The following is a 13,048-nucleotide window of genomic DNA, read 5'->3' on the forward strand; positions in this document are numbered from 1 at the left end:
ACACATTATTCTAACTACACATTATTCTAAACGTGGATCCTACAATCCCACTAACACTACTTTCGCCACTTTTTCCCTCCCTCCCTCTCTCATACTTTATCAATTGTGCATTAAAATCCACGTCATTTACAACTTTGTCTAATTTTTAGTTAGTTGTTTTCAAAGAGTAATAAACGAGCAAATGGGCATGCAAAGATGTTTGATTTGACGACAGTCTAGATTCCAGAAAGTGTGACAGTTCAAATAAAACTTAGAATTTCACATTCTGTACAATGCAAAAAAACTTCCTACTAAGAGAAGACCAAAATCAAGCCCAATTGTGCCTTTATCGGAAACATTTAACCTACCGGCCTAAGTCTAAATGATACAATTGTGGTAGATTTCACTCCGAAAAATGAACATCAGAATAAACACAATATGGTAGCTACCAATGTCATCTACCTGTCTAGGCAGAACCCATCTCGCCTTCATTAGATTGCAATGACTCTGAATCTTGATTCGGGAACACCTCCGACTGCAGAGATGGAAATGCCTTGTTCACGTGCAACCATGTCTGCTCCCACACGTTGTCTCCCCCGAGGGTACTAGTGGGGACGAGCACCCCCTTCATCTTCATGACGAGCAATGTGTTCTTGAGAAGTTCTGGGACCAGCTCCTGAACCTTCTCTCCCCTTTTAACCTTGAGTTTCATGTACTTCTCCATCCGGCCAATCACATTGCGCCACAGCTTGCAGAAGCTCGACAGTTGTGAGAGCTCCTGGAGCAAATGTAACAACACTTTCGTGAGCAGTTTCAAGGCAAGAACGAGCGTTCCTTCTATGTTCCGGTATTCTTTTTGAGTTTGAGGGTTCCCTTGAGCAATTTCAGCCAAGTCATCAAGCATTGTGAATATCACCATTTCGAAGCACTGTGGCCAGAAGCCAATAGGAAGGCAAATCTCGTCAACTCCAGTCAGGCACGTTTGCAATGATAGGAGAGCGTGGTTTCTAACTTCTTCCCTCTGGTCCAGACAAACCTTCCTCAATCCTTGGACAAGCCTCAGCCACATCTCACCGATGTCCTGACACAATTTTGATGCTTCTGATTCGGACATAGCTTCCCTAGCATCTTGGGCCCAATGTACCAAACAAGAAACGGATCCTGCCATGAGATCCACAGCATGGACCGATCTATCAGTCTGTCCAATGCGAGATTCTGCAAACTGCCTAGCTGCATCCACACAAAGTACGAAATTAGCCGGGGCTAGGTGGGCTCCATCAGCCATTATGAATGAGAGGGCTTCGAATCCAGATTCAGAAGCATCAGGGTGTCTGGCTGTGATAGAAAGTAAAGAAGCAATGGTTCGCCAGCCCATTGGAGATCGGATGTGAGTAGCATTTGCTTTGACCAAGCGGCTGACCTCCTGTGTTATCTGCTCACAGTATTGGTCGGCAACTCGAGCATCAAGCTTCAGAACCAGTTGTAGTGATCTCAGAAGTTCATCAGCGAGATTCTCCTTGTATGGAAGCAGTCGCTGGCAAATGCGAAGAAGTCCAAAAACTGCCTTCTCAACCAAGGCACAAGCCACTACAGTTGACTGAACTATACCTGCTATGTGATCATAAACACCTGGCCAGAGAAGCCCAATTCGGTCACGGTTGTTCAAAGTAATTGCAATCAGCAGTTCCAGACAGAACACTGCAGTGTCCTCATCCTCGGGCGAGGAATTTCCCTTCTGCGGTCGTCCAGCAGCCCATATAAGAGCCCGTGCAAGCTGCAATAAGGAATCAGCTTGCAAGAACTTGCTCTCAGTAAAGATGCTATCAATATGGCACTTCTGGATCGCCTGAAGCGTCCGTTGATGAGCAGCCAGTTGTTGTTCAGTGGGCTGAGACCTTGGCTCTTCAGTATCAAGAGACACAAGCTGGCTGAATCGACCCATAAGGCCTGAGGACCTCCTTGGTGTACCAATCGTTTGCATATGAGCAGAAGACAGTGAGTTTGTAAGAGGCTTCCCATGTCCTGGATCAGATGACATTTCCGTATCATCTGCTGCATCACTGGCCACACGAGCAGGCAGAAGGCCAAGCTTGTGCAATCTTAAGATGCAATCCAGAATATTTCTCCAACCAGTACGCACAAAATCTCCATACCTATTTGCAATAGTGAAAACTGTAACCGTGGCCATTCTAGCTTTTGCATCATCACCAAAGGCCAGAACAGGTTCCTCTACAGATGAGGGGTTCAGGAGTGTTGTGAACTTACATAGAGACACAACAAGGTCATCCAAAACATCTTCAAGATGATGACAGGCAGATATCTTAGCGACAGCCAAGAATCCATCTATACATGTTTGGTAAACATCCTCATATTCTGCATGATCAAATACCACAGAGATAGCAGCAATTGTTGGACCAGACATGATTGCAAACATATCATGGTCAAGGTAGGTTCTGGAATCTGCAACTATGAATGGAGGGGTTTTTTTGGACTTGTGCATCAAATCAATCCATCTGCTAGGAGTCATTTCAGCAAAACCTGCTCCTTGTTCAGGTGTGGTGCGGATCTCATTCTTGCAGATGGAGTAATAGAGCTCAGAGAGGAACTCACGAGGTAGGTCACTGCCTCCATTGATGTGCCTGTTATTCTTTATAAAATCTTCTTCTGACATCTTTTTCTTCACCTGTACGTTATGCTGATCGGTATTAAGCATGATGATCGAATAAGACAGCAAGAGGGTAGCATCCTTATTAGCTAAAATTAGAGGTGATTGCTCATAGTATCTCCCAGAAAATGCCTCGAGCACCCTTTGTATCTTCTGAGATTCCCCAGGCAGCCGAAAAGTCTCCAGAAAGAGCCTTAATGCAGTATCAAGGTTCATGTCTTGAAAATCAAATGTTCCTGCAAATTCATGGAGAACTTGGACACAAAAGTCATCGTGATTCCCAAGAAAATCTCCAACGAGATTTTTATCTAGTCCAGCTGTATAGCGGAAAAAGCAAGCTACACTCTGTGGATCAAGTTTGTCGGGCAACAGATGTGTTCCTTGGAGAAATTCTAGCCCTTTCTTTGGATCCCGATTGAAGTGATCAGCTCCGATCATCAATCTTCTTTTTATGTACCTCCTTCGGCGAACAAAAGGGACCCAATAATCAGGATCACTATAATTGTCGCATTTCACCATCCAGAACGGTGTATACTCCTCAAGATTTACAGGATTAGAATCAGAACCAGCTGATCCATTCCCAATCCTCTCAGCCATTCCCTGGATCACTGCAATCAGACCATCTAGGGCAAGAATATGCATGCTGGAGAGAGGGCAATTCACTGGAAACGCACTCTTTGACAACAAATTAGCAAGTTCTTCGAACATGTTGCCGCACATTATATCACAATCTAAATTTGCATACATTTCTACCATGAAGGATTTTTGCCTACAGAAATCAACTAGTGCCTCCATTACAACCTCCTGCTGCTGGTATGAAGCTCCATATCGGCTTTGTGCAAGTCTCAAAATCACACATGCGAAGAACGCTTCAAGCTGAAGTTTCAGCTCAGTGCGCAAATGCTGATATACATTAAGAACAATGCTACAGACCATAGAAAGAATCAAGGGACTCATTGACAGCCCAAACTGCATAAGGTTACGAAATAACTCATCCTGTATCAAACTCAACAATCTGGGATGCTGTCGTATAGCTGGGCCACCTAATTCAATTGTTGAGTTAATCAAACCTAATGCGAATAGAGGCACATCTTCGTCAAATGATATCGAATTTTCTCTCAGACCTATTCTTGTATGCTCAGCGACATTAAGCAATGAACAAAGAAAATGAAAAATTTCAACCATGCAGGGTACACCATATGGTTCTGTCATTAAATGCAAATCATATGGAACTACATCCTTCCCATTGTCACCCCTGGCACTATTCTCATCCATCATACTGTTCACATGGCCAGATGCAGAACTCAAAACTCCAGTGGAGAGTCGACCATCATACTCAGAATTTCCACTGCCATTTTCTGCTTTGCTGATGAAACTGTAATCAGGATCATGTGCAGCAGCCTGTTACAAAATAACATGGAAGGTTCCAAATGTAATGAGAAAACAGAACAAATAAAGCATCAGTGATCAATCCCCACGAAGACCTACACATATCAATACTGCTAATTGAGCGACAAGCATCACAAGTAGATACAGCACAGATGCACTCTGAAGTTAGCAAATCAGAGAGAACATTATCAGCCTATCCAAAGAAAATTTATCCAGTGGGACAGTGTCCTTATAACTCCAACTGCATCAGTCTTATCTTTCTTTTTGTCCAAGTGACACCCAAATGAATATAATAGACCAGAAAACAACATTTGAGGTTCTCAACCTTCTGAGATATCAAAATCTCTGACTACAGGATATAAACCTAACTAATAAAGATCAATCACAAGCTATCAACCGTTCTGGTTCCTCTCCAGTGTTAACAATCAAATGAAAGATTGAAGAAAATTACTACCTCATTTTTTATAGAACTGCCTCCCTTAACTATTGACCGTTCTGTATTGTCAACATCTGGAAGGTGCGAAAAAATGCATCTAATAAGTTCATGCATTGTACGACGAGCTATCCTCTGCAAGAGTTCTCCTTTTGCACCAGCTTGATGTACTGCCCGGAAACAGGTGTTCACAATGGTACACACATGTTGATTGCTCAACATCACTGATGCTTTACTTTTCATGCAAGCCAATAGAACCTGAAGTATCTTGGTTAATACAACCTCTTCAGATGTAGGGTCAGTTACCTCGAATCTACAGCTCGTAACTGCATCAACTACCAGATGCATGGCATCATCAACATTGACTGTATTTTTATCCAGTACATCAAGAGTCAAAATCTTGTACACGGATGACAATGCAACACCAGTAACTGGAGCCCCTGTTTCATCTGACCGAATCACATCAAGAAATGGCTGGAGATACAAGGAAGGATTGACTGATCGCCAGTCATGTTGCCATGAAAACACTTGTCTTCTCAAGTTTTTAAGAGACTGAATGAGAGAGTGCTCCAACTGATCTTCACCGGATACATAACGACCTCCCCATCTCACATTCCTTCTCATGACTGCCAGTACTGCTCCAATCTCTGAATTAATCATAGATCCCATCGTAGCCTTAGTGGAAGAGGTAGCCTCACAGTCCTCTGGTTCCTCTTCAATTGCATTAATACTAGATTGTAACCTTAAACGTCCCATTACTAACAGAAAGTTTCACCTTTCAACAAGTAATCTGATCAAGTAAAAGAAAACGTGATTGAAACTGAATTAGGATATTCAGCAGACCAAGAATGCCATCTCTTCAGAAATACAAGAATTGTGATATTTGAAAAGCAATATAAGGCTATAAACAAAGGCTTAAAAATATATCTTCCTTGCCCGTATATAGCATATGAGTTTAAAACTGGGATACAACTTTTTTATGCAAAAGTAGTACAGCATCAGAAGTAAATGTTCTACCCACACCTAATCCCATACATAATGCTCCATTATCACAGCTTCAATTATTGCTTAAGCAACATACCAAACTAAGTTATTTTTCAACACCCTATACCGCAACTAATCCTAGAGAGAATTGCAGGAAATCATAATACAGGAAGTGCAGCAACAATCAAAACTTGTGCATTTGAATCCAAGAAATGAATAAATCCACATTTCCCCTAATATTTTGGTGCATGCTGATTGACTAGTATTGGCCATTTTAGATAATTTGATAAAATTATTCCAAACAATGCAACAGATGTTAGTTGGAACTTGGTGATCCACGCCTATCAACTCCACTACACTGAAGCACCAAAATTCTAAGCATCTGAAACCATTTTACAAGTTGAAATTCAGCAGTCAAATGGTGGTCCACGCCCTCCAAAGTATTGCTATTGCTAATTGCATCGAATCGAATCATAAACAACATTTTAACCGCTAATATTAGCTATTGTAGATACACTTCCCTCCATCGATTGAGGAATCACCGATCGCAAAATCACTCACATTCCATGATAAACGTCAATATTACTAACTCTTACTTAAATCCAAACAATATAGAGAGCAGTGACAAACGTAAGTAAGGTTTGACATCTTAATTCCCGTAATGAAACATAAATTCTTCAATAAATGTGATACTCAAACCAGAGTTCCTAATTCCTAATAAAGCAGAAAATCAAAGAAATGATTGTGCGTATACTCACGTACAGAAGAGTAGTGCAGAGTAGATCCGAGGCTTCGACGGCGGAAATCTTGGTTTCCGGCGGCGATATTTGAGGAAGTGAACCGCCGGTGGATTTCTGTTGACAAAATTATGAAGACGGAAAATTAGAGAGGAAAAAGGCGGAGATAAGAAATTAAAAAAAAAATTTAAAAATGGGAAAAGGTGAGTGAAAAGAGAAAGCTTGTTTTTGGTACAAACGACGCCGTTCCTTCTAGAAAACTCTGTTGTCACCTCCTTATTTGGGACATAAATATTTAAATTTGAAAGTTTGAATATTTAACTGATATTTCATCGAAACGTAAATGTGAAAAAAGGTGGAAAATTGAGTATTGAACTTTAATAGTATTTCTTACTTATGTCCAAACTAGTAATAATAATTTTTATTACTAGTGTTTTTAAAAAATGGTTTAAGTAGTAATGGCGTAGTAATTTTTATTGTTTCAAGGAAGGTTGAAATATCCGTTCCGTCTCATTCAAGATGACCACTTTTCCTTTTCTGTTTATTCCAATCAAAATCACCACTTTCTTTTTATTCTCATTAAAATATTCAATCACATTTTTCCTCTCTACTTAATTTCACCTAACAACACATCTTAAAATCTCGTGCCACTCAAGAATGTGTGAGACGGAGGAATTATATGATTAGCTTAACTGGATATGAGAAAAATTTGGTAACTTATTCACTTCCTTTTCTCAATTAGTTGAGAGTAATCATATTTCAAAATCATATTCTGTTAATAGTTGTTTAGTTTTTTTTTTTGTTAGGGTTTAGTCATATTCTGTTAATTTTGTTTTGTTAACGTCGTCAAAAACAACTGTGAGAGAGATGGATAGTGGAAAAAACTAGAAGATGACCAATAAAAACTATAGGCTCATTTGATGACCTAGTAATGCCCATATATAGATTTGTATCTATACATTTCTAAGTGTTTGCTAACATAGTTACACAATCTTACAAGCCTCTGTTTTTCTCTATAGCCCATCTCGGCCCGACAGATTTAGCGTCAAAATGAGCTTATACGTATCTCTCCAAATTCGTCGGATACAATTTTGCCTCCATTCTTGTACCCAGATTAAAAAATTTATCTCTACCATACCCTTTTTTTCTTCCATTGTTATTTCTTCTTTCATAAAATTTATCTCCCAGATTTAAAATTCTGCCTCAATCTTTTCTCTCTTTCAATCTCAAACAACTTTTCTTCCCTTTTCTTCCACCATTGTTTCAATGGTTTCTCTCCCTCAATCTCACAATATACTTTTTTCCAAAGCTCTTCAAGCAGATCACTAATATCTACAAAATTTCATCCGGTGAGTGTTTATCAATTATAGATCGTTCTCTATTTCTCTCTTTATCTTCTTTTTCATAATGAATTATTTCTGAGTTATCAATTCGTTGCTGCCCTATTGTTGAATTATTGCGATTTTGAACACCCAATTCAATATTACCGATTTCCTTTTGTTGAATAAAGTTGGGAACAAAAACTTGTTCATATGTTTATCAAATTGAACACGCCAGTGATTTTCCAAACAGGATAGTTGAATTTACAATTTCTTACTTTCTACATCTCGAATCATAGTTTCATGAATTTTCAGCTCAAGAATTTCCTTCTTTTTTTGTAGCATTTTGGGCTGGTCTTTCACAAATCAGCGATTCACTATTAATTAAGCAGATCTATATTGATTTCATTAATTCATGCAGTGTAATTGTTCATTGTTCTATTTTTTTTGCCAACAATATAGCATTATTTATTTTGTTTAGCATGGTAATTTTGTGTGTAACTCATGGATATGCTGCGAATTTCTGGAGTAAAAACTTTTCATAATTTTGTTACGTAGCTCATGAATATGTTGACAATTTTGGGGCTTCAAACCATTTTGGAAATGTTTTGGGTGCATAGAACATGAGTTTTTGTTTGACAAATTATTGTGTTGTTCTTAAATTTTTTTGAAGGCATGCCTGATTTTGAGTATTTAAATCATTTGAATTGTGAATTGTGCTCGTCCTTCCATCTTGACCAAAGCCAAGAATGCTCGTATGTGTTTCCTCAAATGCAGCAACTGATGAGTTGCTTTCACGCGTGCTTGACTGTGGATTTCACAAGAATCTACCAATTTCAAATTTTCAGCCATTTCATGGCCAAAAACTTGGAATCAAAATATTCAAAATTTATTTACATCAAAGTTACTCATATGGTTGTGAATATAGCAAAGTATGTGTAGGTTCTTTTGCATACTAACAAAGTCTCCAAAATTGTGCTTAACTGCTTAAGGACTTGTACATGGAGATAGAGATAATGCAGCAATGTTATTTTTCATGCCATTAAAGAGAAAGAGAGGATCAATTGAAAAAAAGGCTTCAAATGAGCAAAATCAACTAAGGAACATAGAAAGGAAAAAAAGCAAAAGCATTTGACATCCAAATGAGAAATTATCTTAAATGCTCCATTGTGATCATACACAAAGCTTCAGAATAAGCAATACACGAGGCAACTACATTCTTGACATTGACCTTATTTTTTTATTTCGATGAACTGATAAACATAAACAAATGAACAAGAGGCGTGATGATGATTTATTCACTATTCATAAGAAGAACAAGAAGCCGCCGCGTGTGAGTATTAAGGAGGGAGAAAAAAGAAAGCCAAATGTGATATTCTTTTTTGTTTGCCACGTAAAATATAAAGAAATTTAAAAGATTTGATTAGGTCAATACAAAAGACAATCCAGAAAATAAATGAATTTATTAAGGTCAAATTTGTCATTGTATATGTATTTATTACTCCCTCCGTCCATAAAAAATAGATCACTTTTGTCATTTTGGGACATCCACAAAAAATAGATCACTTTCTAAAAATGGAAAGTTTATCTCTCACATTTTTCCCACTTTTTCTTCCCTCTCTCGTACTTTACTCACTTTTTCCCTCTATCTCTCTTACTTTACCTACTTTTTCTCCTCATCTCTCTTACTTTACCAATTCTACATTAAAACTCATGCCGAACAATAATAGATTTATTGTTTGTGGACGGAGAGAGTATTTCATAACTTGCCTATCAAACAAAATGGGCTTTTTAGAAAAAAAAGACTAAAGTCCAATTTTGGTCCCTTACATTTGCCCTAATATTCTTTTTGGTCTCATACATTAAGTTTGTGCCTTTTGGTCCATAACATATTGTTTTGGTCCAAAATAACCATGTTCTGTTAAAATTAACAGTGAAAATGTTTGATCAATTTAATAACTTAATTATAATCTAGGAATAAAGTCCAATTTGGATACCGTACATTTTCCATAAAATTCTTTTTGGATCTCATACATTAAGTTTGTGACTTTGTTTGGGACCAAAATGTATCAAAACAATATGTTAGGAGACCAAAATGTCATAAACTTAATGTATGGGATCCATAAAGAATTTTATGAAAAATGTATGGGACCGAAATTGGACTTTAGTAAAAAAAAATAACCATGGTATCAACCAGGTGTTATTAAAATGAGTAGGACAACATAAGTTAGTTTTTAATTTTCAAAAGAACATATACAAATACAATATCATTTCATATGATAGAAATTTAACTTTATAACAAATTTATGTAACACACGATTTAAACCTGTTTGTGAATAATTTATTAACTGTTCCTTTATAAACCAAAAAGTCACAACAAGATCAATTAGTATTGGAAATCCATTAAATATTTGTTTAGCTAAAAAAAGGGGATGATGGAATTCAATTTAAAAATAAAATTGCTCAAGTTTAGAACTCCTATTTTTTTATAAAAAAATTGCTAACATAAACTAGTCGACCTACTACACTTGGCATCACTCTTATCCATATATGAATATTATTGTATTGTTGGTTTGTATTTTTTGTGTATTTATTTCAATTTGAAGGTATTATTTTTCATATTTCTTGACGTTGGATTATTATTTTTTCAGTATTGAACTATTTAAAATTATAAATAAATTCTGATTAAAATTACACATCAGTTCCGGTTCGGAACCGGAATCGACCGGTTCTTAACCGGCTGGTTCCTGTTCCGATTTTAGGAATTATAAAAATTTTAAATCGGTTAACCGGTTAATCGGCCCGGTTAAAACCAAAACCGGCCGAATAAGCAGGCCTAAGCTCTCTAGTGTGTTTTCAATCTCATAACTAAGGATGCAGTGTCAACCGTAATGTCTCATAACCACAAGGATGAATGACACTAGTGTAATATAACACTGAAATGACATTGTAAAATAAGTTTTTCTTGTTATTTATTAAATGACGAGATCTCGAAAATTATTATTGTAAATTAATGTATGTAACATACTTTAATTTGTCAATATGTGAGATTTTCGAAACCGGACTCAATCCTAACAGTTTGGCTAGTAGTTATTGACTAAATACTATGTAAGTATTCTTATTACATTAATGTCCTAATCGATGTCTGGTTGATTATATCCCCTTGAAATGTTTAAGACTAAGGTGTTATTTGTAAGTAAACTTTGGTTAATTGAAATTTATTCTAGAGTAAAGGCCAATTATGGTCCTTAACATATGACCGTTTTATCAATTTGATCATTAACATTATCTTTTGATTATTTGGTCCCTCACGAATAAACTCGGACCGATATCGGTCCTAAATTGACAGAACCGTTAAAAGTAACGGTCAAACAAATGTTTAGCCGATTTTGACCAAATTAAATATTTTATCAGATTTTTAATTTATTTCAAATATAAAAATTATTTATTCTAAAATAATTTAAAGTAAAAAATTAAAACATCCTCCTCCAAACTCAACAGCCCGCCGTTTCTAACTTTGAAGTTTCCGTCTGGCAGCTCAGCGGCGGTGACGTCTCTACCAGACTTTCGACGTTGCAGCAGCGGCATCGTAGACAGCGATGGTGCCCCTGACCAGCGACGACGTTCTGATGAGAGCAAGCAGCAGCCGGGACGGCGACGGCGGTGGCTGACGGCATGGAGGTTGCGGTTGTGCTCTCCCAACAACGGAGACGAAATCGCCGCGGAACAGCGGCAGCGGCTGAGCGACGGTGATGTCCGATGAGGGTGAGGCAACGACCATTGGTGGTGACCGGCGACGAAGGCAGCGGATTTGAAGAGTTTGAAATTTGGGGATTTCCGATTTGGTCGATTTGGGGGAGGATCTCTTCGAATTGGAGATGCACCTCGGCCGACGGAGGCCTGAACCATCGGAGTACCGCCGGCGTGGTGTCGGAGCGGTGATGACGCAGGGAGGACGACCGTTGTGGAGTTCACCTCCTTGAGGAGCTCCGATTTGGGGCGGATTAGAAACTTGTTTTACGAAGTTGAAAATGAAATAATCTTACCTTCCGACGGCGACGGCGGTTGGCGAGCGGCGGCGGTAGCCGATGACAGCAGCGGCTGTCTGTTGAGTTTGGAGGAGGAGGTTTTAATTTTTTACTTTAAATTATTGTAGAATAATAATTTTTATATTTGAAATAAATAAAAAATCTGATAAAAATATTTAATTTGGTCAAAATCGGCTAAACATATGTTTGACCGTTACTTTTAACGGTTCTATCAATTTAGGACTGATTTCAGTCCGAGTTCATTTGTGAGGGACCAAATAATCAAAAGATAATGTTAAGGACCAAATTGATAAAACGATCATATGTTAAATACCACAATTAGCCTTTACTCTTTATTCTAGCACAATAAATAACTAATTTGAACTATAAAACTTTTGGTAAAATAGGTTCGTTAAAGTAAACGAACAACATATTTGATTAATTTGTGACACAAGCTAATATTCGTTTGGGCTAAAGATTAAAGCGCGGCTCGATTTAATTATTCGTTTGGGCTAAAGATTAAAGCGCGGCTCGATTTAATTATTCGTTTGGGCTAAAGATTAAAGCGCGGCTCGATTTAATCAATATTTACAGTGACATGTAAGCCCGAGTTTAAGCTTGTTTTGTCTCTAACCTAGCCCGATTACATTATAGCTAAAGAAAATGAGAAAATTTCAAGAAAAAATGTCATAAAAACACAATGCCGAAAAATAAAATACTGCTAAAAAAAGACTAGTCACAAGAATGGCGATTTTGGCTAGGGGTGGGTCGATACGATATATCGTATCGAAAACGTTGTATCGTGTTTCGTATCGAAAATATCGATATGAAAGAATTTCATATCGTTATCGTATCGAAAGTTTTGATATACGACTTTCGATATGGATAATATCAATATCGTTATCATATCGATATTTCGATATATCGTAAGATCGATACGATATATCGAAATATCGTTATCGTATCGAATACCTATATATCGAAAAATATAATTTCAAAACTGAAAAATAACACAAATATTAATAAAACTTCAACACAATAAAATAAATAGTGTTCTTATTAGGGTTTCATATATATATTTTCTAGATATATGAATGAATTAAATGCATTATATATATTTATAATTTTAAACTTCAATATGTATTGAATTTCAATATGTTTCGATATATTCGATATAAAACGATATATTGCGATATAAGGAAATTCATATCGTTATCGTATCGGAAACTTACGATACGATACCGTATCGTATCGAAAATTACGATATACCAAAAATTCGATAATTTTTCGATATTTTTCAATACGATACGAGCGATATTTCATTTTTTCGGTATTTTTCCCCAGCCCTAATTTTGGCGTTACAAAACCCACCATCACGACACGACCACCACTACTATGAATTTGGCTTTCATGAGCCACTATATATCTGATTTTTCATTGCCTATAAAAATGTAGTTTAGTAGTTGCATACTCCACAATTTTTATGCAAAATAACAGTTTATTCATTCCTTCCC

At 37.2% G+C, this 13,048-nt stretch overlaps 1 protein-coding gene across 2 annotated transcripts; it reads right to left on the bottom strand.

Moving 5' to 3' along the window:
* Positions 1-220: 220 nt before the first annotated feature.
* On the bottom strand, positions 221-6,336 carry LOC125211286 (ARF guanine-nucleotide exchange factor GNOM-like). Of its 2 annotated transcripts, none has more exons than XM_048111016.1 (3): positions 6,213-6,336; positions 4,488-5,256; positions 221-4,045 (listed from the first exon to the last, which is right to left on the bottom strand). In XM_048111016.1, the coding sequence occupies exons 2-3, from the start codon at positions 5,220-5,222 to the stop codon at positions 446-448; spliced, it is 4,335 nt and encodes a 1,444-aa protein (XP_047966973.1). In that variant the 5' UTR covers positions 5,223-5,256; positions 6,213-6,336; the 3' UTR covers positions 221-445. The 2 variants fall into 2 exon arrangements, with proteins under 2 accessions (XP_047966973.1, XP_047966972.1); XM_048111015.1 differs by having other exon boundaries at positions 6,209-6,313.
* Positions 6,337-13,048: the final 6,712 nt, after the last annotated feature.

This window comes from Salvia hispanica, chromosome 3, assembly GCF_023119035.1.
Source record: "Salvia hispanica cultivar TCC Black 2014 chromosome 3, UniMelb_Shisp_WGS_1.0, whole genome shotgun sequence".
Lineage (NCBI taxonomy): Eukaryota > Viridiplantae > Streptophyta > Magnoliopsida > Lamiales > Lamiaceae > Salvia > Salvia hispanica.

Coding starts and splice junctions, on each gene's coding strand:
- LOC125211286 (XM_048111016.1), bottom strand. CDS start 5,222: ATGGGACGTTTAAGGTTACAATCTAGTATTAATGCAATTGAAGAGGAA. Junction 4,046..4,487: donor GCAGTTCTATAAAAAATGAG/GTAGTAATTTTC, acceptor ATTTTGTAACAG/GCTGCTGCACATGATCCTGA.